Source organism: Gopherus flavomarginatus, chromosome 1 (assembly GCF_025201925.1).
Source record: "Gopherus flavomarginatus isolate rGopFla2 chromosome 1, rGopFla2.mat.asm, whole genome shotgun sequence".
Classification (NCBI taxonomy): Eukaryota; Metazoa; Chordata; order Testudines; family Testudinidae; genus Gopherus; species Gopherus flavomarginatus.
In genome coordinates, this window is record NC_066617.1 from 146200816 (window position 1) to 146227403 (window position 26588).

The window sequence follows — 26588 nt, forward strand, 5'->3', positions numbered from 1 at the left end:
ACTCAAGCCTGTCTTTCCCTGTTACCATCTACTCTTGCACCCCAATCATCTCTTCCTTGAGCATTCACATTGGAAGTTGTTTTCTTTTCAAAAGCAGTTTCAGCACCTTCTGAGTGTTCCTCTGTACTCAGATTATATTCGCCTCCCACACACACATACCTCAAAAAAATCCCCCTTGGAGACAGGCAAATTGGAGCAATTAACCTTTTTTAACTCCACTTTTCTTTTCTGGGCTGGAGTTGCACTCACAGTGCCAGTGTTGGGGTACCTAGCTGTAAGGACCAATATTTACCCTCAAAGCTAACCACAACTCATATTGGATTGGCACTTTTCCAGATAGCTATCCTCTCGCACTGCACATGCTCATTGTGGTACATCAGGTGTGCATATAGGCACGCAATCCTTCACAAGCACCTAACTGGAGAAGCAGGCTTTTTTTGAAATAACATCAAAGGGCTGATGTGTGCCATATTCTCTGTTGGGGGTAACCCTCAAGTGTCTGAGACCCTAGTGCAATGCTCATAGTACTGGTTTGATCTTTATCTGTGAGCAAAAGTTAATTGCCAGCATCTGTCAACTTTAAGGCAATCTGTTGTGGGTTTTTTTCTGGGAGCTCTAGCTCAGGAGTGCCCTGGGCAAATGGCCCCAAGTTTGGATCGCTGATACAACCTTGTGCTCCTATGTGACATGCCAGTTTTCAAGGCAAACCAATCAACTACGGAACAGCTCAGCTTTAAAGAAAAACTGGTCTCAAACTCAACTGTTTCAGAGCTGTCATTGTGCTATAATCAGGGCTTAAATTAGCATATAGTATTTCCCAGACCCCCCAATTTCCCCCATTTGGGGTTCCAGGGTGGGGGTGGGGTCTTAGAGCTTCAGCCCCATGGGACATTCCAGGGCTTGGGGTGTTAGTTCCACAGGGCACACCATGGCTTGAAGCATCTGCCCTGCAGCACACTCCCTTCAGGTTTGAAAATATTTACCAGAACAGAGCTTTGGGCTGCTGTGGCTAAATTTAAGTCCTGGTTTTAATATCGCCACTCTTAGTTTTTTTTTCCCAGTCAGATCCCTCAATGCTACTGTTCTGATTCAGTAAGCTCCTAATAACCTAGGACACAACAACCATAATATGTAAGAACCTGCTTCTTCACATGACAGGCTCTGCAGTCCTCTTTGGAACCACCAGAGAGGGGATTGCCCCCACCCCCTGATAATCATCCCAGACACTGACCCCAGAGCGGTACATGCTGGGGCAGAGTTTGGTGAGTGCTGTGTGACCCCCTCACACAGGGCAGACATGAGCAATAGCGCCTGTACTATAAGCGCCTGATCATCACATCTGAATATCCTGATTAAACAAAGTACCTAGTAAACTGGGAAATAATTATTAATTAATTATCCGATGTCACTGGGAATCCTTAATCACAACTTGGATATAATTGTGTAAGAGAAATGTCCCTCTGATCTCCCTTCTTGTTCTCAGGGTACGGTGGGTACAGGCTGGCAAATGGTAGCACAGGGTGTTCGGGGAGAGTGGAGCTTCTCCACGGAGGCACCTGGGGAACCCTCTGTGACTCTCAGTGGGATTTAGAGGCTGCCCACGCCCTCTGCCAGCAGCTTGACTGTGGATTCGCCATGTCGATGCCAGCAGGGCGGCTCTTTGGCACAGGAGATGGGTATGTCTGGAACGGCACATTTGGCTGTGAGAGGAATGAATCTCGCCTGAGGGACTGTCTTGTTACTGTGCTAGGCACAACTGAGTGTCCCCCTGGGAGTGAAGCCAGTGTAGTGTGTTCAGGTGAGCAGCTGCAGTGGGAAAGAAAAGAATTGGGGATTGGGGAACATCGTCAGCCAGATCTTCACTGTGTGTCAATTGGCCAAGCTTCACTGGACTCAGTGAGGCTATGCTGATTTACACCAGGTGGGGACCTGGCCTAACCCAGCCTCCTTCCCCAGAGACATGGCCAGGGTTATTTTCTCAGATAAGTTTAATACAGACGAGTATATGTTAGTTACAGAGCAGTTTACTGCCCAGTTTAGGATCATCATGAGTAGTCCCACTGACTACTCAAGGTAAGTAGGGGTATCGGAATGTGGAGCTGGACATGTTGGTAGCTTCTGGGAGCTGCCCGAGGTAAGTGCTGTCCAGGCAGAGCCTGCATCCCTCCCCACACCCCAGCCCCTCTGCTCCAGCCCCTCACCCCCTCCCACACTCTGAACCCTTTGCCTCAGCTGGACCCCTCTTCTGCACCCCAAACCCCTCATCCCCAGCCCCACCCCAGAGCCTGTACCACCAGCCAAAACCCTCAGCCCCTCCCGCACCCCAACTCCCTGCCCCAGCCTGGTGAAATTGAATGATGGTGGGGGAGAGCAAGAGAAAGAAGAAGGGGGAATGCAGTGAAGGTGGTGGGGCCTCAGAGAAGGGGTGAGGCAGGGCTGTGGCCTCAGGGAAGAGGCAGGGCAGGGGGTGGGGAAAGGGTGTTCGGTTTTGTGTGATTAGAAAGTTGGCAACCCTATATGTCTGTGTGTGGGCTGCAACCAGTCAGGCAATCAGACATACCTTGGCTCTTGCCAGCATTGGATATATTTCAGGATGACTCCAACATACCTCCAGTCTGGGATCTTCCCCTGGAAATGGGTGTCCAGTACTGCCTAGCCCTCTCCTGAACAATACAAACTGATATAAAGTCTATTTTATTAATAGAAATGATATGCACAAATCTTGTTCTCCCAAATGAAGTTTCCCAAACAAACTTCCATTCACATAATAAAACAAGTTTATTAACTACAAAGAGATAGATTTTAAGTAAATACAAGTAATGAGGCATAACAGTCAGAAATGGTTACAAGACAAATAAAGATAAAACACAACTAGTGCCCAACTTAACAAACTATGGTAAATTCAAAGCCAAGTTTTTCTCATCACAGGCTCTAACAGTCTTACTGGCCAAACTTCTTAGGCCAGGACCCTTTCTTCTGTTTAATGGCTGCTTCCTTTGTTTCTTCTGGTGCAGTGAATAAAAGCTGAGAGAATAAGATAGGAGGAGAGGGGGGGCATGGAGTGCTTGTTCCTTATTTTTACAGTATCAGTCCCCTTCTTGGAAAACATTTCCAGCTGAGATTCAGGAAACAAAGTCTCCAGGAAAGGATGTTTCCTGCCATTTTTCCTCACCTATTTGAGGTTTCTTTGTCCACTCTTCCTGTTTACTGCTTAAATGAAAATTACTTAGAACACACATTCCTTTGTTTAAGACGGATGTTTGCCAACCTCAGTTTGGAACATATGTTAAGATCACCATACAATGGAATCTTATAACTTCACATACACTGTTGACCCGCACATTTTACCAGGAAATATTGACCAGCAAATTATGAATTTTCAGATGATACCTTACGAGACATATTTTGTACAGAGATTATAACAACAGTATGTAGGGTGTGGACACCGGGGTACATTCTGTCACACCTGCCTACATCTGAGCTTATAAAATAAGCTCCTCTGCCTCTGAGTCAATGCTGCAAGAGAGCTCACACTTTCCCACATAAATCTTGGGCTCTTTTACTTAGGAGTTTCTTCATTTTCTTCCTTTCTGCAAGTTTTAGCATGGTGTCTCAATATATTTTGTTTTTACTGCATTTAGCGCTCCTTTTCCCACATTTATCTTGTGAACACATAGATTGGCCACAATGCTAACAAATACCATTATCATTTACTGTGCATTTTATACATATGCTGAATATTTATTTTATTTGTTAAAACAACTGTTAGCTGTGAGCCTGCACTGTGTAAATGCTTTGATCTGCAGACACAGGGGAAAGAATTCTAGATTCTGCCTGCACTGACTCAGACAGTCCTGCCATTGCCGCTATCATTTTCTATATTTAAACTCAACTGTTGCTAGAATTTTTCCTCTAGTGTTTTGCGAGCACACTTCCCAGTGAGTTGATCTCTAATTACATCTGATTCAAATATGTCAAAAATGACAAGACTTAGCTAATTCCCTCAATACATTTACATAGGGGTAGATGGATTTGACAGCCATTTGTATTCTCTGTCTGAAATTGCACAGTTCATATACTATGTTTTATATGGAATAGCATAATCATCTAAAGGCACCTTTGCATCTTCAAATATACTTTTTCCCCCATGTAAGTCTCCCTCTCTAAGCAGAAGTTTGGCCCTTCAATATCTCTCTCCTCCTTCTGAGTGCTAGGTCCAAATTCAACAGCTACTCCCAGGCTTTACTTGATTGGAATTCAGCCTGGGTTCTGACTTCTCCTTCTGCCTTAGCAGGCTACTCCCAATCCTCCTAGTCAGGTAACTCCCCTGATCCCAGGGTCTTCCCTGCAGGATTCTTTTCTCAGTCTCTGCCACAGCTTATTGAGCTTCCTCCCACTATCTCCAGCTTCCTTCTGCACTTTATTGGGGAATCAGCAGCCTTCCATCAGGCCCCATAAAGGCTGTTAAGGCAGCATGGGTGGCTCCCTCACTAATCAGGATTGGCTGGCCCCAGACTGCCAGCCCTTAAAGGGAAAGCCACCATGTTTCAAGGAATCTCTTAATCTGGTTCATGCTGTTGTTTTGTTAATATAATAGTTAAATGAAAGGCTTGAAGCCTTAGACTTGTTGCTTGTTTGATAATACAATTGTGCAGTCAAGAGAAAAGGATTTGTGAAGGTATTTGGGTAAATTGGGGCTTCCCATGTCTCCACCACTCTTGCCTTCCAACTGATCTGTGTGCAGCGAATAAGACATAGATGGATTCCTTCTTTTCCTGGGAGATTGCTAATGGATTACATTAAGCAGATCATAAGGTGAATGAGGGTTGGGGCCTGCAGGGCCAAACTCCTCCTTGAGTTGGGAAGGGGGTGTCATAACATTTTTTCCCAGATCTGGACCTTAGCGTCCAAAATATGGGTGTTAGCATGAAAACCTCCAAGCTTAGTTACCAGCTTGGACCTGGTAAAGCTGCCACCAGCCAGGAATTATACAGTGCCTAGCTCACTGTATAATTCCTAGCTGGTGGCAGCTTTACTAGGTCCAAGCTGGTAACTAAGCTTGGAGGTTTTCATGCTAACACCCATATTTTGGACGCTAAGGTCCAGATCTGGGAAAAAATGTTATGACATGGTGTGCAGCATTGTGGGAAAGATAGAATCCAGAAGCCAGTAGGAATATTATATTTTTCTTTTCTCTGCTAGGGGCTTTTAAGCAGAGAGGGTTTGGTTTTAAAAGGAACCAGAGAGAAATTTTTTTTCTGTTCTCTCCTGGCAGTAGCTTGCATATTAAGCAAGGAACCATTAAGGAACTATTACGGGTCTTTTGTCAGACAATAGCACTCCGATTGTGAGTCAAGTACCCAGCACAATACACATGCAAATAAAGTGGTTTTTCTGGTTTACTTTACATTTAAAAGATTAGCTAGAGGAAGAAAGGGAAAAAGGCACTGTTACTAGGCAGACCCCAGGAGACAACAGAGCCAGCAGTTCAGACAAAAAACACCGGAGGGCACCCCAACACAAGAAAACCGGAACCATGACTTCTAAGGCAAAAATGGAGCCAGAGGCACAAATCAAAGACGCAGAACACAGGCGAGATATGGAAAAAAAACTACAACAGATGGAGATGAGGGAAAGAGAAAAAGAGGCTACCCACAGGAGAGAGTTGGAACTCCTGAGAGAAATCCACCGGCAGGCCCTGGAATTAGAAAAGGCTAAGCAACAAAACACAGCCAATCCTAACAACCCTTCGCCAATACTTGTTCCACAGCACAGGAAATTTCCCACCTACAAGACAGGTGATGACACCGAGGCCTTCTTGGAAAATTTTGAAAGAGCCTGTCTTGGGTACAGCATCTCTGAAGACCAGTACATGGTAGAATTGAGACCACGGCTCAGTGGACCTTTAGCAGAGGTGGCAGCTGAAATGCCTAAGGAGAAAATGAACGACTATAAACTTTTTCAAACCAAGGCCATATACAGAATGGGGAAAACCCCGGATCATGCCCGTCGGCATTTCAGAACCCAAAAGTGGAAACCAGATGTGTCATTTCCCAAACATGCCTACTACGTTGGAAAGAATTGTGAGGCCTGGATATCAGGAACCAATGTTAAATCCATAGACGAACTGCACCTCCTCATACAAATGGAACAGTTCTTGGATGGTGTTCCTGAGGACATAACACGGTACATACAAGATGGAAAACACAAAAATCTCACCGAGGCGGGGGAGATTGGAGCCAGATGGATGGAAGTGGCAGAAAGCAAGAAAGCTATTGTCAAGCGGAACGAATACCCCAGAGGGCACACCGACAATAAACCCTACAACCAAGGGCAGCCAAAGACCCCACCTACAACCCAAGGAAAGCCACAGACACCCTATTCTTCCACCTCACCAGTTTCTAGTAACTCACCTCGACCCAGTGACCAGTCAGCTGGAAGATGCTTTAAGTGTAATGAACTGGGACATATCAAGGCCAACTGCCCAAAGACCGCCAACAGAGTGATATTCATTACACCACCATCACCCAAAAGATCTCCAGGCCCAGATGCCTCTCAAATACCCTTGGAGCGAAGGGAAATTTTGAGAGTGGGCGGAAAGAAGGTTACTACGTGGAGAGACAGGGGGGCACAAGTGTCAGCTATCCACCAATCCTTCATGGACCCCAAATTCATCAACCCAAAGGCCCAAGTGACAATTTATCCCTTCATGTCACAAGCTGTAGACTTGCCTACAGCTAAACTGCCTGTCCAGTACAAAGGCTGGTGCGGAATGTGGACTTTTGCAGTCTATGACAATTATTCCATCCCCATGCTACTGAGGGAAGACTTGGCCAACCAGGTGAAGTGGGCCAAGAGAGTGGGAATGATTACACGCAGCCAAACCAGGCAAGCTTCCAAACCCATTCCTGTTCCTGAGCCATCCATAGACGCCCCGTCTGTGTTACCAGAGACCCAGACAGAGGTAGTGGACCCAGATTCCATGCCAACCACTGAAACAGCCACAGCACTTCCAGTCCCAGGCCCGGAACTGGAACAGCAACCAACACCAGCAAGTGCAACCACATCTTCAAACTCAACGCTGGAGAGCGCCAGCGAGCCAGAACTGGCAGAAGCAACAGATAGCCATACCCAAAAGGCTCAGCCAGAGCCTGAAATACTCTCAGGTGCACCATTGGAGAGCAGTTCACCAGCAACGGAAACAACCCCATCACCTACATCACTTCCAGAGGGACCAAGCCCAAGTCCACAGTCTGAGGAAAAACTGGTGACCCCAGCCTCAAGGGAACAGTTCCAAACTGAGCAGGAAGCAGATGACAGCCTTCAGAAAGCGTGGGCGGCGGCATGGAGCACCCCACCACCTCTCAGCTCTTCTAGTTGATCCCAGTTTGTTATAGACCAAGGACTTTTATACAAGGAGATTCTTTCTGGTGGACACCGGGAAGAATGGCAGCCGCAAAAACAGTTGGTGGTTCCAACTAAGTACCTGGGGAAGCTCTTAAGCTTAGCCCATGATCATTCCAGTGGCCATGCTGGGGTGAACAGAACCAAGGACCAGTTGAGGAAGTCCTTCCACTGGGAGGGGATGGGCAAGGATGTTGCCAAGTATGTCCGGTCTTGTGAGGTATGCCAAAGAGTGGGAAAACCCCAAGACCAGGTCAAGGCCCCTCTCCAGCCACTCCCCATAATTGAGGTCCCATTTCAGCGAGTAGCTGTGGATATTCTGGGTCCTTTCCCAAAAAAGACACCCAGAGGAAAGCAGTACGTACTGACTTTAGTGGACTTTGCTACCCGATGGCTGGAAGCAGTAGCTCTAGGCAACACCAGGGCTAATGCTGTGTGTCAGGCCCTAACAGACATTTTTGCCAGGGTAGGTTGGCCCTCCGACATCCTTACAGATTCAGGATCTAATTTCCTGGCAGGGACCATGCAAAAACTGTGGGAAACTCATGGGATGAACCACTTGGTTGCTGCCCCGTACCACCATCAAACCAATGGCCTGGTGGAAAGGTTTAATGGAACTTTGGGGGCCATGATACGTAAATTTGTCAATGAACACTCCAGTAATTGGGACCTAGTGTTACAGCAGTTGCTGTTTGCCTACAGGGCTGTACCACATCCCAGTTTAGGATTTTCACCATTTGAACTTGTGTATGGCCACGAGGTTAAGGGGCCATTACAGTTGGAGAAGCAGCAATGGGAGGGGTTTACGCCTTCTCCAGGAACTAACATTCTGGACTTTGTAAGCAACCTACAAAGCACCCTCCAACACTCTTTAGCCCTTGCTAAAGAAAACCTAAAGGATGCTCAGGAAGAGCAAAAGGCCTGGTATGACAAACACACCAGAGAACGTTCCTTCAAGATAGGAGACCAGGTTATGGTCTTGAAAGAGCAACAGGCCCATAAGATGAAAGCATCATGGGAAGGGCCATTCACGGTCCAAGAGCGCCTGGGAACTGTGAACTACCTCATAGCATTTCCCAATTCCTTACTAAAGCCCAGAGTGTACCATGTTAATTCTCTCAAGCCTTTCTATTCCAGAGACTTACAGGTTTGTCAGTTTACAGTCCAGGGAGGAGATGACGCTGAGTGGCCTGAAGGTGTCTACTACGAAGGGAAAAAAGACGGTGGCGGGGAAGAGGTGAACCTCTCAACCACCCTGGAACGTCTGCAGCTGCGACAAATCAAGGAGCTGTGCACTAGCTTCGCCCCATTGTTCTCAGCCACCCCAGGATGGACTGAACGGGCATACCACTCCATTGACACAGGTAATGCTCACCCATTTAGAACCCCACCCTACCGGGTGTCTCCTCATGCCCAAGCTGCTATAGAATGGGAGATCCAGAACATGCTACAGATGGGTATAATCTGCTCATCTACCAGTGCATGGGCATCTCCAGTGGTTCTGGTACCCAAACCAGATGGGGAAATACGTTTTTGCGTGGACTACCGTAAGCTAAATGCGGTAACTCGTCCGGACAACTATCCAATGCCATGCACCGATGAGCTATTGGAGAAGTTGGGACATGCCCAGTTCATCTCTACAATAGACTTAACCAAGGGGTACTGGCAAGTACTGCTAGATAAACCTGCCAAGGAAAGGTCAGCATTCGTCACCCATGCGGGGGTGTATGAATTCAATGTCCTTCCTTTTGGGCTTCGAAATGCACCCGCCACCTTCCAGAGGCTGGTAGACGGTCTACTAGCAGGACTGGGAGAATATGCAGTTGCCTAACTCGATGATGTGGCCATTTTTTCAGACTCCTGGCCCGAAAACCTACTACACCTGGAAAAGGTCTTTGAGCGCATCAGGCAGGCCGGACTAACTGTTAAGGCCAAAAAGTGTCAAATAGGCCAAAACAGAGGACTTACCTGGGGCACCAGGTGGGTCGAGGAACCATAAACCCCCTACAGGCCAAGGTGGATGCTATCCAAAAGTGGCCTGTCCCAAAGTCAAAGAAACAGGTTCAATCCTTCTTAGGCTTGGCCGGGTACTACAGGCAATTTGTACCACACTTCAGCCAAATTGCTGCCCCACTGACCGACCTGACCAAAAAGACCCAGCCAAATGCAGTTAAGTGGACTGATGAGTGTCAAAAGGCCTTTACCCAACTTAAGACAACGCTCATGTCTAACTCTGTGCTCAGGGCCCCGGACTTTGACAAGCCATTCCTAGTAACCACGGATGCATCTGAGCGTGGTATAGGAGCAGTTCTCATGCAGGAAGCAACGGATCACAACTTCCATCCTGTCATGTTTCTCAGCAAGAAACTGTCTGAGAGGGAAAGTCACTGGTCAGTCAGTGAAAAAGAATGCTATACCATTGTGTACGCCCTGGAAAAGCTACGCCCATATGTTTGGGGATGGCGGTTCCAGCTACAAACTGATCATGCTGTGCTAAAGTGGCTTCATACTGCCAAGGGGAACAACAAGAAACTTCTTCGTTGGAGTTTAGCTCTCCAAGATTTTGATTTTGAAATTCAGCACATCTCAGGAGCTTCTAACAAAGTAGCTGATGCTCTCTCCCATGAGAGTTTCCCAGAATCCAGTAGTTAAAAAGTGTTCTTAAAATGTAAAAGTCTGTTAGTTATACACTTAGTGGTATATGTAAAGGTGCATGTGTTGTATTAATCTGTTTATTTTAAAGTTCTAGGAGGAAATCGCCGCCAGTGAGGTTCCCCACTGTCTGCAATTTGGGGGGTGTGTCATAAACAGATAGCTAAGGGTTAATGTCTCTTTCACCTGGAAAGGAGTAACCTGAAACACCTGACCAGAGGACCAATCAGGAAACAAGATTTTTTCAAATCTGGGTGGAGGGAAGTTTTGGGTGTGAGTTCATTGTTCTTTGTCTTGTGTCTGTGCCCTGTCGGCTCTGAGAGTGATCTTTCTGTCTCCTGGCTTTCTAATCTTCTGTTTCCAAGTTGTAAGTACAAGGATAGTAAGACAATAAGTTTATATTGTTTTTTTGTATTTACATGTGTGTAGTTACTGGAATGTGTTAAATTGTATTCTTTATGGATAAGGCTGTTTATTCATTTTTTTTCTTTAAGCAGTTGACCCTGTATACTGTCATCTTATTACAGAGACTATTTTTAATGTCTTTTTCTTTCTTTTTTTTATATAAAGCTTTCTTTTTAAGACCTGTTGGAGTTTTTCTTTAGTGGGGACTCCAGGGAATTGAGTCTGCAGCTCATCAGGGAATTGGTGGGAGGAAGAAGTCAGGGGGAAAATCTCTTTGTGTTAGATTTACTAAGCCTGACTTTGCATACCCTCTGGGTGAGAGGGGAGAGAGATTAGCTCTCTTGGTACTTGTGTTTCCAGGACTGGAAGCAGGGAATCTCCTAGGGTCGTCTAGGGAGGGGAGCCTGGGAGGAAGTAACCAGGAAACAAAGGGAGGGGGTTATTTCCCTTTGTTGTAGGACTCAAGGCATCTGAGTCTGGAGGTCCCCCAGGGAAGGTTTTGGGGAGACCACAGTGAGCTAGGCACTGTATAATTCCTGGCTGGTGGCAGCTTTACCAGGTCCAAGCTGGTAACTAAGCTTGGAGGTTTTCATGCTAACACCCATATTTTGGATGCTAAGGTCCAGATCTGGGAAAAAATGTTATGATGGGGGGATAGAAGGAGCTGAGACACTTCCCCAGCTTTGGGGAAAAGGTCTAGGAACTCCCTACCTAAGCGGTGGAAGAGACTGAACTGGGGTTGAGGCCCAGAGGACTAGTATGTAAAGACCCTAGAAGGCAAATGTTTTAAATACCTTTGGACTGAGTTATTAAGGGACTCTGAAGAGGGGAACAGAAGCAAGATACAGCAGACTGACCTCTGGCCACTATGGGGCAGTCAAGATGCAGCCAATCCTTGTTATAGTCCCTAAATGATTTATGTTTTTGTGCCTGTTCAAGCCACTTCCCCTCCTCTTATCATCTCTTGAATTTCCTATTAGCCACATTCAGTGAGGCATAGCCATCTCTTGCCTGGATCACCTCTGCTGGATAAGGGGATTCCCATCCTCACTGCAGACATTCTGATTTCCATCTCATTGGGAACAGCCTTGTGTCTACATGCAGAGGTGATAGGGAAGTGGCAGGCATCTTGGTTGAGATCAGCTGGTGGCTTCTGTCCTGCTGAGGAAAATAAGAGATAGTGACCTTTTTTTCATAAAAGCAAAAACCATGAGAGGGCCCCAGATTTTCCTGGGAACATGGCAGCTTTAAAAAAAATAAAAGCACATAGGTTTGTGAGACTCAAGATAATATTGTGTGATTGGGCTACTTTGAGACTGTCCAGTCATTGCTCTCAATGCAGATCCTCTGCTGCTGGGCACTGACTCTCCTGGTAATAGTGTAACCCTTCTGCCCCTCTGAGTTGGCAGCAACAAGGGACGGGTTCAGTATCCAGGGGTTCTGTTTCAATAACACAATGCAAAACCGGCTCTAGCCCCCACCCAGTGACCTAGAACAATTACATATCACCCCCCCAGGCACCTCTAGGAGACAATACTTCCCCACTCACAAGCACAGAGTCTGAATGTAGCAAAATCCTTTTAATAAAGGAGGGAAACTATGCGGCATCACATTGGAGAAACACCACAAACAGTATTATAACACAAACCACAAGCAAAAACCCACCTCCAAGTACGTTTGGCAATGTCCTTTCCCCGTTAAGGTCTTAAGTCCAATCACCCCAAAGTCCAACAACCCGAAAGTCTCTGGTCAGTGCCACCCCAGAGTTCAAAAGCTTATCTGCAGAGTTTTACCCCCCCCAGCCTGGGTGGAAATGGGGGGGGCACACACAGGGTGTTAAGGGGCACCTTACGTGGACCAGGACCAACTGCTCTGCCTCTCCACGGAGTTCTGCTGCAGCCTTCACCACAACCAGCTCGAATACACCAGCTGTGCCACTCCTCCAGCCATCCCATGAGCCACTCCAGTCATCCCCGCAAACCGCTCCACTCCTCTCACTGTTCCATGGGCTGCTCCAACGTGCTGCAAACTGCTCCGCTCTGCCAGCTGCTTAGCAATAGATCTTCAGGCTCCCCTACTAGTTAACACAGCACTCAGTGATCTCAGCTCAGTAAGGTTAGCTCTTTTAGTGATTTTGGCTCTTAGTGATTTCAGCTTGTAGTAGGGGAGCCCTGGTGCTGGTGCACCATTGGCCCAGCATGAATTCAGCTCAGCAGCCTCTAGATGGACTCCTAATGGAATCAAAATTAGCTCTACTCTTTAACAGTGGAGAGAGGAAGATGTGCAATTGGTGTTCCAGGCCCTCAAAAGCGGCCCATACCATCAAGTACATACACCAGTCCCCAATTTCTCTCAATTCACTGGGTTTTGATACCCATGTCCCTTGTCTAGCAAGTGCTACTTAATTGATATTGAGACATCTCTGTCATAAAGCAGTCTCATAGTTCCTCATTCACATAATCAGGGTGACAACACTTTATTCCTCCTGCCCCAATAACAAAGAAATTGGGGATCCCAGAGCTGTCAAAATAACCATCCCAGGCTGCCGTGGGCTACGCTAGGTGGGCTGGGTGTGCCAATGCAAATACCTAAAATTCCTTTCCACGCTCCCCATAATTCACCACCAGATGTCAGGGTAGAGCTCATCCTGACTCTACTTACAATAGCAATGGGGGTGGAAATCAGTGCTCCTTGTAATTCTGTTCTGTCTCTCATTGTAGGTGCTGATGAGCTGAGGCTGGTGAATGGAAGCAGTCCCTGTGCTGGGAGAGTGGAGGTTAAACACCAGGAGCAGTGGGGGACAGTGTGTGATGATGGCTGGGGTATGGCAGCTGCTGGGGTTGTCTGTAAGCAGTTGGGATGTGGAGTTGCTTTCAGTGCCCATTTGTATGCTCATTTTGGAGAAGGATCTGGACAGATATGGCTGGATAACACTGTCTGTCGTGGTAATGAGTCTGCTGTCTGGGCATGCGAACACAACAGTTGGGGTGATCATGACTGCGAACACAGAGAGGATGCTGGAGTGACTGTTCAGGTAAAGAATTGGCCAATATAGTCCTAAAAGCAAATCCTTCAAGAGAAAAAGGCTTGAATCCAGAGGTGTCATGGACCTGTGACCTCAATGAGAAATGGATAAAAACTAGAGTAAGTTCAGTAATTATCATGCATCTTGCTGGATAGTATAAAACCCTTGGGTGACTCCTATCAAATGAGAATTCCTGTCTCTGAAGGGTTTTCATTATCCCAATCTTCATAGTTTTGATGTCATGTCTTTCATTTTCCTTTTAATGGTGGCAGAGAAGTGTTTAGCCCAGCTGCAGGAGGCTGAACCATGGACCTGGGGGTCCTCACAGGGAGAAGTTCCTGATCTGTCTGCAAACTTCTCTGCTCTGCAGGGCTGAACATCTTTGTGGTGCAGTACACTTAGCCAAGTCCAGTGTTGCCTGCTGTACAGGGCACTGTGACTGATTCCTAGAAACAGAGAGCAGAGACAGGCTAAAAGGCAACCACATGATTGTGAGGAGAAGGGGAAAGGGAAGAGACAGCTAATGGCGCTCTCCCTACCCTCACACATTTGTAGCTGCAGGATCAGATTTCCCTCATTTCCCATTAAACTCCTTTGATGGGAACTGGAGGAAGATTATAAGAAAGTAGGACTTCCCTCTATCCTCTTAATAGTGTCCCCCCTCTCCTTTCCCCTTTTATTCTCCCTCCCATTGGAATCCCCATCCATACCTTCTTCAACAGATATCCACCTGGTTCTATACATCCCCTACCTGCTCTCCTTCCTTAAGCATGTCAAAACCTGGAATTCCTATTGCAAGGCAAATTACAAAAGTAATAATAATAATAAATCATAAATAATTCTGATTTGGAACAACACTTTAGAATTTCAAAATGTCTGTGTAATAGGAATACTGAAATTTAATTTCAACCTTATGGAAAAATTTTTGTTTCAACTTTATCTGCTCAACTATTATGTATTATACATAAAATAAAGAGTTTAAGTTAAATGTTTTGACATGGCTTAAATGAAATGTTTTGACCATATCAAATCTTTTTGATAACTTTTCATCTAAAATTTTGACAAAATCAGTCTATTTCTAAAGAAAGTCTTGATTTTGTTAAAACCAGTTTTTTCAGATGGAAATCTGTCTCATCATAAACATTTTGAGCAGCTTTTTCTCCTAGGTGTTCTAATTTGTGCCTCTCTATTCTGTTTTCCCTCTTCTCCTGTTCTTGTGTATGGGATCTCTCTCTCTCTCTTCAAGTCCCTCCCTCTCCCTGCCCTAGAGGTCTCATTTTCTCTCCCCCTACCCCACACATGGTCTTCATCTCTCTTCAGAGCACAGAGCAATATAGATGAGGACTCCTTTGTAGAAATTATAATATCAGACTACTCCCTGCCCCAAGGAGTGAGATTGATGGACACATCAGGAAGGAAGGTAGTATGAAAGAGGAGAGTACCCAGGGCAAGGGAGAGTGGAAGACAGATGAAACAGTAGAAAGCGGAGGAAAAGTAGAAATGCAGGGAAAGAAGAATGGAGTCAAATCATCCTCCTTTATCTGGATCAGATTTTTAGTCCTGCATTTGATTGGCTGAAGTTTAAGCCACTTGGCTCACATTGGGCATACACAAGTAAAACAGTCCATTTGCAGGTTCCATAGGAGCCTTGGACCCTGGAGAGCTCAGAGTTCCTCAGTCGGTGTGAAGACATAACTGAACACTTCCTCAGAGTTGGTTCTCTGAGATGTAACTAGCAAGGAAGAGCTTGGCTGCTGCTCACACAGACAGAGAGGAAGCACTGAGCAATTGCCCTTTGCTGCCCTGCTGTTCCCCTCAGGGGTTCCCTCCTTACTAGGGCTGGATTAACATAATAGAGGAGCCTAGGCTCATCTGCCTCTGAAGCAGTACCACTCTCTGTGTGTGGTGTTAGTAGAAAAAGCCAAGTATGCAAGAGCTTTCTGAAGAGATAGTGGGCTCCTGCCATTGCCACTGGGGCAGCAGGCTGGCCAGAACCTCCCTCATTCCTGACTCCCTATCTTCAGGTAGGCTGGGGTCTGGTCCACAGGGCCCTCTGCTCCAGTAAGTGGAGGAGCAATGGCAGGCTGGAGGCCCCCTCCATTCTAACACCTGCCCCTCCCCGAAGAGCTTTAGGGCAGCAGCATCAGAGGCAATGGGCTTGACCCAGTTGAAGAGTAAGTGTGACAGCGCTAACTCACAACTGCTGCAGAGAGGTAGCATAAGTGATCTCTGTGGAGAAGCGAGGTCCCTTTGTCCCTTATGGTCCAACCACAGAGGACCCTTGAAAAGAAAGAATTCGTTTAACATGGTTTGCTGGAATAAATTTCTGTCAATGGAGCAAGGATTCCTTCAGAGCCCTGCCTCATTCTAAATGCATCAGTACATTGAATTAGATGGAGTTTAAAAAAAATTATTAGTACAGTTCCATGTTGTTACATATGCAGATACAGTGATGATAAAATATTGGAGATCATTATCAAAAACATCTTTACAATTACTAACATATTAGTGCACATGAGCAAAATACATTTCCATGGCTTTATAATTCAGTGAAATCAGAGTGGATCATCATCCTTTATAACAACTATCTTCTTTCCAAATTTCAAGTTTTTATCCTATTCCACAGAGATGCTAGAACTGTTCAACAAGCTCAAAAGTGTACTTATTTCACTGCTGTCTTCCTCAAAAGTGCTTTAAATACCTTGCTCCACCTTTTAAAAAGATTCACATTTGACAGAGGAGAGACCTGGAAAATTTCAGGCCAAAAGGTGGTAGTTTAACAATGCTATAAGCAACAGAAAAAAGTGCTTTAGGATGGAAAATGCTTAGACAACATTGGGTATAACTAGAGGCACAAGTTATACACACTGCTAAGAATGCCAATGGCTGCTCCCCCAGCAGTGAATTCTACCCACTTACACAACTGTACCTTCACAGAAAAGCAGGAAATGCCATAACAGATAAAAGGTCTCCTGCCTGTTTGACAGTATATTAGTGCTGGTACAAGAAAGTAAACTTAATTTTAGTCAAGTGTGAGGGAGATTATGGAATGTCAATGTAACTAACACTGATGGATTTACTGACGGTTTAGGACGCCTTGAGCCCCAGCTGATTGGAGGGAACACTGCCTGCTCAGGACGAGTTGAAATAAGACACGGAGACACATGGACCACAGTCTGTGATTCACACTTAGACTTCAAAGCTGCCAGTGTTATCTGTAAAGAATTAGACTGTGGAACAGTTGTATCCACCCCAGGAGGAGCGCACTTCAGCAAAGGATATGGGTCAATCTGGTCTGAGAAGATCCATTGCATGGGGAATGAAACACGCCTTGTGTACTGTCCCAGAGCACTGCATCCTAATGAGACATGTTCACACTCGAGTGATGCCAGCATTGTATGCTCGGGTAAGGGTTCATAGTGATTACTTTAAAATATCTATAATGTGTCCTATAGCCGGGGTGCTCAGCATCTCTCCAAACAGATCACCATATTCACCCATATTTTTCCCCTGAGAACCCACAAGCCTTTGCACCACTGGTTACAGTGATACTTCAACAGATTCTTGGCTGCTAGGAGGGATAACTCCATTCTCTCTTCCTCTCCTAGTGCTCTAGTTGCCAGGAGAGGATCAAGAAGAGCATTATTGTCTCTATCCCTTGTCCTTCTGTTGAAGTGGAACAGTTCTGCTCTCCTTTCCCCACTGAGTGTGGTATTCCAGCAGCGCTCTCACTCACACTCTGTCTCTTCCTGTCCCCTCACCTCTGCCACAAGGCGCGTGTTATTCAGGGCTTCTTGGATGCTAAGCATGCCCTACTCTGCCATGTTTATAAAGGGAGTGACATCGTGTAAAAGTCAAAACAGAAAATCAAGAAATGAGAGACTTGATTTATTTCCCTCTCCGACATGGATTCTGTCATTCAATCTTTGTTGCAGTTTACTCACGTAAAATGGGGATAATAACAGTTCCCCCTCTCCATTCTATTGTGAGGTTTAATCCATTAATTTTTATAAAGAGCTTTGAAATCCTTGGACCTAAGGTGCCAGAGAAGCACAAAGTATTATTAATTAAAAAACTTGCACAATAGAGTTGCTAGTTGCAGTCACCTTTATTTGCTACTGCCCAGTAACTAACTGTACTACCCATTGATACTGATGTCAATGTTATGAATAATTGTGTACAAAAAGTCTACCAAAAATTAAGATTTTGCATCCAAAATTGCAGGAAATGCTAACCGTAAGGCTGCTCATGCAATCTCAACTCTTCTCCCTTATGCTTTATCATATAATCTTTAATTACATGATCACATGCTGTTATTTCCCATGCTATCTTGCCTCATCTCTTGTGCGTGTTGTCCCGTTCTCTCACACCTTTGTACTTTATAAACTCACCTGACTCCTATAACAGTCATATTATTTTTGTTATTTAACAGTTATGTTCAGGGCCCTACCAAATTCACAGCCATGAAAAACACTTCACGGACCATGTAATCTGGTCTCCCACAGTGAAATCTAGTCTTTTGTGTGCTTTTACTCTATACTATACAGATTTCATGGGGGAGACCAGCGTTTCTCAAATTGGGGGTCTTGACCCAAAAGGGAGTTGCAGGGAGATTGCAATGTTATTTCAGGAAGGTCATGATATTACCACCCTTACTTCTGCGCTGCCTTCACAGCCGGATGACCAGAAAGCAGTGGCTGTTTGCCAGGCACTCAGCTCTGAAGTCAGTGCCTCGCCAGCAGTAGCACAGAAGTAAGGGTGGCAATACTATACTATACCACCCTTACTTCTGTTCTGCTGCCTTCAGAGCTGAGTGGCTGGAGAGCGACAACTGCTGACTCAGGGCCCAACTCTTCAGGAAGCAGTGCAGAAGTAAGGGTGGCAATACCACGCCATGCCATCCTTACTTCTGCGCTGCTGCTGGTAGCAGCTCTGCACTCAGAGCTGGACTCCCAACCAACAGCCACTGCTCTCCAGCTGCCCAGTTCTGAAGGCATTGCCGCCGTCAGCAGCAGCACAGAAGTAAGGGTAGCAGTACATCCACCCCTCGTAGAATAATCTTGCGATGCCCCCTCCCAACTCCTTTTTGGGTCAGGATTCCTGCACTTACAATACTCTGAAATTTCAGATTTAAATAGCTGAAATCATGGAATTTATTATTTTTTAAAATCCTAGTATAGGGGCTCATGGGCCATTCTGCTGGTAGGTGAGGGGCATCAAAGAGGGGAAGAGAAGGGTCAGGTGGGGGAGGGGGCTAATCTGTGTTCCTTGCACACATACTTTAATGGCACTCTGCAGCTCGTATTACAGGACAGTAATGACAACTCATGAGCTGCCTTACCATTGTCAGGTTGCATGCTGCTCTATGAATTATGGAAAAGGTGAGTTTTGAGGAGGGACTTGAAGGAAGATTAGATGATGGTTTTATGGATTTTGACTGGGAGTTTTTCTTACTCATGGGAGGAACATGCAGAGATGTTTAAGGGAGAAGCAAGTGATGAAGGCTGCCTTCCTTGGCAGAGCAACAATGGGAGTTAACAGATTGATAAGTAGAGTTAAGCAGATAATTGACTTTGTTCAGTTCAGTGACCAAAAATAAACACCTGAAAACTAAACTAAATCAAATTAAAAAAAATTGTTTGTCCAGATGAAATGTTTCATTCATCCCAAAATAATTTTATTTCAGTTTTTGGTTTAGTTTCATTTTTCATTTTTTTTCACCCTTTTGTGGGTTTTTAAAACAAATATAGCTAAATTTCTATGCAAAATGTCATTTTGAAATGAGAAGTCACAATTTTTAATTTCAAAATGGATGAAATGAAACATTTGGATTTTTTTGCCCCCCTGAAACTATTCACCAAATGCAAATCAGCAATTTCCTGTGCAGACAGGACTATAAGGCTTTGAGCAGTGAGTCAAAGATGGCAAAAAGGTTTCTGGGATTGCAGATGGAGAAGGAGAGTTGCTTGGCTAAGGAAATGGTTGATTTGAAGGAGCAGAGTATGACTGTGTAGTGGAGGAAGTCAGCCTGGCTATAGGAGTTCCACCAGAGATGCTCTGCTGCAGGAGAGTAGGCATGCTGGGGTTGAGGCAGGACTGGGAGTTGGCAGACTGGACATTGCAGTGGGAGAGTGGGCCTAAAGAGTCTAAGGTGCAGGAAGCAACCACCATGTTGCTGGGGGAAAGAAAATAGAGGAGATGCTAAGCAGGTCATTGAGATTGATGGACTGGAAGTCAAGGAAGGACCAGACAACGTGGCAAGAAGGAGGAGCCTGATAGGCAATGCTGAAAGTGACCAGGTGATGGCCAGAGTGGGGGAACTCAGCAACAGCAATATGCAAAAGTGAGCTATGCTTGTTGAAGACCAGATTGAGTGAACTTCCCTTTAGGGAAGGGAGAAAGCTGATCCAGGGCTGTAGGTCAGTGCAGAGGGGAGGGCAAGGTGACAGGCAGCTAAGAGGTTAGAAATTGAGCTTGTTTCTGTTTTTTTAACAAATCCTTCTTTCACTGGAAAATACTAATTTGTCAAAACTCAAACTGAGTGAAAGATTGGTTTTGGCAAATTTTTTTTTAAAACAATTTTGAAAAAAAAAGTGAAAATTTTTGAAATTTCAGCATTTCATTCCTGTTTAGTCTGGGAAAATTTATAAAAATCTCAAACATTCATGAACAAAGAGGAAAATTGTTTCCCTTCAAGCTCTAGTCAGATGGGCCATTAACATGGGTGGTAAAGTCTCCAGGGATGAATGTGGAAGATTGTGATAAGAGGAAGAGAGAGATCCAGGAGCTGCCTGAAATCACAGAGAAAGGCTGAGGAGGAGGAGCTGGGTAGGCAGTAGCTGACAGTAACGTAGAGGGGGAGATGAGAGAAGAATAGGCTGTAGTGCAGCTCAAAGGAGAAGAAAATGTGAGAGCACAGTAGTCCAACACACTCAGCTTGTTTCTTTAGGGATGATTCAGGGATGGGATTGTGAGAGGAGGAGAGGCCTCTAAAACAGCAGCTGCAGAGGCAATGTCAGATAGAGGGATGCGGGTCTCTGTGAGAGACAGGAGCTGGAGTGAATGAGTGATGAAAAGGTTGTGGATGTTTGTGATCTTTTTACGGATGCAGTGAGAGCAAGAGGAGGAGGGAAGAAAGGGGGCTGGACATGAGGTTAGGAATGGTGGCAAGAGAAGGGGTGATGGGGATCGGTGTGGAAAGTGGAGACAGTGGGAATGAAGGGGGACTGGAGAAGTTGTAACCAGAAACCAAGAGGAGGAGGCAGAATAGGATGTCGGATCTGGATGGGAAGGGGATAGAGATCAGGATGGAAGAGAAGCTGTTAGAGTTGGTGGGATCTGTGGAGGGGTGAAGGTAATAGAATGGGGAAATGGAGCCAGTGGGGGGGAGTTTAGGGTTGAGGGAGGAAGAGGGCAGATCTGTGATGCACAAGAAGGTGTGATAAGAGCCATGGGCAAGTGACAGATGAATATGGTTAGTAAACAAGTGAACAGTGAAATAATAAATGGAATCCAATTAAATCAGTAGCAGTGAATCAATAAGCAATGAGATGAGATGTGAGGTGAGTTAGTTAACAGTGAGTTAGTTATTCCTAGAGGTGGCCAGAAATTTTCCATTAGAATTTTTCTTTAACTGAAAATACTGTTTCCTCAAAATCAAAACTTTCCCTGGGAAACTTTCAATTTTGCTAAATTTTTTCAATGTTGTGTTGGGAAAATAGAAATGAAATGTTTCATTTGGGGTGTGTTCAACCCCGGTGGGAATATTTCCGATTGTAGAACTGACCCAAAATGTTACATTTCCAGTCAGTTCAACATTAATCTTCATTTCCCTGTTGTGGCACTTTGCCTCATGGGAATTCAGGCTCCAGTTCTCTCCTACGGGCTGGGGTCCCTGGCCAGACTAAATCTCCCCTTATACAGTGCAGTCTTCCCTCTAACTGGTGGCACAGTTGCCGCATGGTAGCCAGATGACTGCAGGTGCATGATTGGAGCTTCAGTCTGGTCAGGGAACCCGGCCTATAAGGCAAAACAGAGGCATCAGAGGGAAATGAAGTTTAATGTTGACCTGGTTCAAAACAAAACACGTGGGGTCAGTTTGACAAACTGAAAGGAAATATTTCAATTTGGGAAAGTGGAAATTGTTTATTTAGATTAAAGGTGCCAAAATGAAATGTTTTGTCACTTTTCAGAACTTTTTGTCCCATGAAAATTTTCAGTATTTCCATATTTTGTCCTGATGCAGGATGAAAACAAATGTGTAGCTATCAGAGCTTTCTGGGGGACAGAGATTTCAATTTTCACTCAGCTCTAGTTATTTCCCTCGACAGTCGCATGATGGGTAAAGATTCAGTGAACAGTCAGGTGAGAGGGACAGTAGCAGCAAGTGCAGAGTCAGAGCAGTTGCCCTGAGAATCTCATGTGTCTGTTAAGCAAAAGTAGGAGCTGGATGATCTTGGCAGTCACAGAAGGTGTTGAAGGATTTAGCTGCAGGAGTCAGGGGAAGATGGCAGCAGCTCTGCAGGGCTTTGGAATAGCAAGAGAAGGGGTGAAGTGAGGAGGGTGAGTTCAGTTACTGGGCAAGGGTAGGTAGACCAGGCTGTGAGTTCAGTCAGGTGACACAGGAGAAGAGGCAGCGAATGGGAGAGAAGGAAAGTTAGATAGTGCAGATCTGGAGAAAGAGCAAAAGTGAAGTGATACCAGCCAGAGAGAGAGATTGGGCAGTGAAGGTTCATTTTCAAGCCCTATGTAGCCAGGATGTATTGCCTTCCCCTGCGAGGGAGGAGGAAGATGGTGGTCAGGCTGGACTTCTTGATCTACATTTATTTTTTTAACTCTTGTTGGTGTCCTGTATATTCTATTTACATACAGTCTTTCCCCCAAAACACACTGTGTTAAAAGAAAGTAGCTTAGGTTACAAGATGAGCACTTGAAAGCTAGGAAATACCAGAGTCAATGTGGCCTGGGCAATACTTATGTGTGTGTAGATTACGATACAGTCTTTAACTATGTGATCACTAACTATTATTTCCACAGGAAAATACTGATCTCCCTTCTCCTTGTTCTCAGGGTACGGTGGGTACAGGCTGACAAATGGCAGCACAAGGTGTTCGGGGAGAGTGGAGCTTCTCCACGGAGGCATCTGGGGAACCCTCTGTGACTCCCAGTGGGATTTGCAGGCTGCCCACACCCTCTGCCAGCAGTTTGACTGTGGATTAGCCATGTCGATTCCAGCAGGGCAGCTCTTTGGCACAGGAGATGGGTATGTCTGGAACGGCACATTTGGCTGTGAGAGAAACAAATCCCGCCTGAGGGACTGTCCTGTTACTGCGCTAGGCACAACTGAGTGTCCCCCTGGGAGTGAAGCCAGTGTGGTGTGTTCAGGTGAGCAGCTGCAGTGGGAAAGAAAAGAATTGGGGATTGGGGAACATCGTCAGCCAGATCTTCACTGTGTGTCAATGGCCAAGCTCCATTGGGCTCAGTGAGGCTATGCTGATTTACACCAGGTGGGGACCTGGCCCATAAATTGGTGCCCTGTCCCTGCACCAGCCAAGTCTGCTGGAACTAATGCCTCTGCCTAATACTTGTGGTGCCTTGAGTATGGAATGTACCAAGGAAACCAAATTCTGGTCCCTGGTCCTCCCTTCGTAGTAACTGAAGTGGATCGAGTATCACTTTGTGAATGTGTTGGTGTGGAATAGTTCCACAGCCCCCACAGAGTAACTGCTAGCATTGAACATGAGTATCAGTCCCTTCCTGTTCCCCACTCCCCTCCCTGTCATTGCCATTAACACTGATCACTGCGCCACCTCGACACTCACTTTCCCTTGTGCTCAGGGTGCTCAGACGGCAGGTTAGTGAATGGCACCGAGTGCTCTGGGAGAGTAGAGATCCGGCATGGAGTCACATGGGGAAGCCTCTGTGCCTCCCACTGGGATTTGCAAGATGCCAACGTCCTCTGCCATCAGCTGAACTGTGGATATGCCAAGTCTATCCAGGGAGGAGCTCATTTCGGGGAAGGGAGTGGAACCGTATGGAGCGACACTTTTCATTGTGAAGGGACTGAATCCTGCCTGTGGGATTGTTCTCGCATGGCCCTGGGCAACCCAGCCTGCTCCCCTAGAGACACGGCCAGGGTTATTTGCTCAGGTAAGTTTATTATAGATATGTATATGTTATTTACAGAGCAGTGTACTGCCCAGTTTAGGATCATCATAAGTCGTCCCATTAACTACTGTACTCAAGGTAAGGAGAGGTATCGGAATGTTGCTCTCTTTGTTTAAGTTCCCCAGATCAGAGACTCCTCTGGGTGCAATGAGGGGTGGCAAGGTGGATCCTAGCACTACGATAGGGTGAACCAGAGAGAATGGCTCTGCTATAAACCTGAGGTTTGTGATTCACAGATTCCCTCAGTCCCAGCAGGGCTGACTCAGCCCTTCATCAGGTTGAAGTTGGTGTTGCAGAAGTAACCTACACACAGAGATCTTACCCAAGCTGTGTGGCCATTAGAATCCCATTTCACTCTGGAAAATTAGGCTTTTGCCCTGGTGTTGCTGGCCAAAATGCCCCTACTTGCCATCCCGGTTGTGTGCTGGTGGGCTGCAGCCCTCAGCTGCAGAGCTTGCTCAGTGGGTGTGTAGGTTGATAGATCATTAATTCCCCACAACACTTCAGGAAAATAGTCATTTCTTTGCAAAAGATCCTGGTTTTCAGGAAACTTCAGATGGCTATAGAGCTTGGCACCTGAGCTAGCTGGGAACTTTCAGAAAGATTCTACTCTTAGTTAGAGCAGCTGGTGCTTTGATGAAGATCCTTCTCTTCAACGCAACACAAATACTGCAGGGGTCCTTTTTCCTGCAGGCTTCTCCAAAGATTTTCCCTCATCCAACTTCAAAAACTGCCTCATGCCACATTGGAGAACAACAGTGGCTGATAGATGGCAGGTTATCTGAGAGCTACCCATAGTGGCATAGGCCAAGATTTTTAAAGGTATTTAGGCATTTCTGCACTGATTGAGGAGCCGAACTCTCATTTTCTAAAAGGATTTAGGCACTGACCAGGCTTAATCAATAGGATCCATAGGCTTCACATCTCTGAGCATTGTAGCTGTGCCAGCCTAACCCCCAGTGTAGACAACATTAAAAGAATTCTTCCATTGACCTAGCTAACACCACTCAGAGAGGTGGATTACCTACAGCAATAGTAAAGCCCCTTCTGTCACTCCAAGAAGCATCTACAATACGGTGATACAGTGTCATAGGTGGAATGCTGTAGTTGTGTCACTGTAGCACCTGTAGTGCAGACATAACCTTAGTAAAACAAACATTTAATGCACACCGAAAACATTGTAAATAGTATTTGGAATACTATGAATAACTAAAAAAAATGTATTAGACAGTAAATCTACTGGTTTTCCTTATATAGCCTTTCCCCCTTTTGTTTGTTACAAACATTCAAATATAAGGTTTCAACTTAACATGTTCTGTACTTCAGCACACACATCAAGACACATTCCCCACTGATCTTCTCTCGGAGATGATTTCTCAGGCTTTCCAGTTCTGTCATAACATGCAGTGTGTGTCACCTGGATTCTTTTGAGTTTGACAAACGGCAGTACCTCAGTCATTTCAAACACTTCAGAACTTGGTCAGCAACCAACCAGTCTGAAGATCTCAGCAGCTAGCAGCGCTCCAGCCCTTGAGCTAAGAGCTCACTGGCTCTCAGTTGCTGGTGAAACAGAAATCTGTAGCCTGTATTCAATGTGGTACGGGGATTGGAAGTAGCCCTCACAGCAGACTGATCTCTCAGTCTTTCATCTATCAGCTGCTGAGTCCACAGGGCTGCATTTGATATAAAAAAATTAAGTTGACCAAGCTACATTGCTCAGGGGTATGAAAAATCCACTTCTCTGAGTGATATAGGTAAGTCGACTTAACCCTCGGTATAGAGAGCACTAGGTTGAAAAAAGAATCCTTCCATAAACCTAGCTACTGCCTCTTGGGAAAGTGGATTAACACCAGTGATGGGAGAACCCCTGCCATTGGCCTAGGTAGCATCTACACTGAAGGACTACAGAGGTGTAGTTGCAGCACTGCAGCTGTACTACTGTAGCCTTTCAAGTGCGGACAAGCCTGTTAATTTCACTATTTTTAACCCTTCTCCTATTGCAGTCTATAGGCTCTGCCCTCAGAGGGTGACTAGGGTGTGACTTGCCAGGTTGGTTGCCCACAATGTAACAGAGGCCCAGAGTATCCAGCTACAATCCATGTCCCCTCCCCACTGCGTCTTTCCCTTCCTGTAGGAGAAACAAAGTCAAATGTTGCAGTGCGAAGCACGTGGGTCACATTGAGCCAGAGATTCTTCTTCGAATGCTTGCTCATATCCATTCCAATTAGGTGTGCGCTCGCAGCGTGCATGTTCGTCGGAAGATTTTCTACCCTAGCAACATCCGGTGGGTTGGCTGGATGCCCTCTGGCGTGGCGCTGCTATGGCACAGAATATATACTCCTGCCGACCCGTCCGCTCCTCATTTCCTTCTTACCACCCATGTCGGTCGTTGGAAAAGTGGAGCACGGCTTAGCTGATCTCCACTTCCCTAGCTATTTACTCGTTCTAGTACTATTGTGTATATAGTTTTATAGTTTTATAGTTGTAGTTAACACTTTTAATAACCTTTTGTAAACCTAGTTAGTGTATATAGTTCAGAGGGTTGGGGATTAGCCTCTTCCCCTCTCCCGGTGCCCAGGCCCATGCCTGGTTCACCGGGCTTCAAACCGTGCTCGGCCTGCCGGCGGCCAATGCCAATGGGAGAACCCCACAACGCCTGCCTAAAGTGCCTGAGGGAATCCCATCTTACAGATACGTGCCGGATTTGCAAGTCCTTCAAGCCGCGGACAAAAAAGGAGCTGGACTTTCGTCTTAAGCAGATCCTAATGGAGGCGGCCCTCACTCCTCCATCTTCAGCACCGAGTGCCACAGTCCGTGCCGGGGAGAAGTGCTTCGTCGGCACCGGAGAGCGCCGGCACTGCCAAGATGGCCAGGCACCAGCCATCACCGGCCCAGAAACCAGCCCAGCACCACTCCCTCTCCCCGCATGCCAAAA

At 45.9% G+C, this 26588-nt stretch overlaps 1 protein-coding gene across 1 annotated transcript in view; it reads left to right on the forward strand.

The window, feature by feature from the left end:
* Positions 1–1635: 1635 nt before the first annotated feature.
* Positions 1636–26588, forward strand: part of LOC127042980 (scavenger receptor cysteine-rich type 1 protein M130-like) — a 54996-nt gene continuing 30043 nt past the window's right edge. The window contains exons 1-5 of the mRNA XM_050936602.1: positions 1636–1702; positions 13182–13283; positions 16578–16892; positions 22556–22870; positions 23324–23635. Coding sequence (XP_050792559.1) covers positions 1636–1702; positions 13182–13283; positions 16578–16892; positions 22556–22870; positions 23324–23635 — 1111 coding nt within the window. The remainder of the gene's footprint in view (positions 1703–13181; positions 13284–16577; positions 16893–22555; positions 22871–23323; positions 23636–26588) is intronic.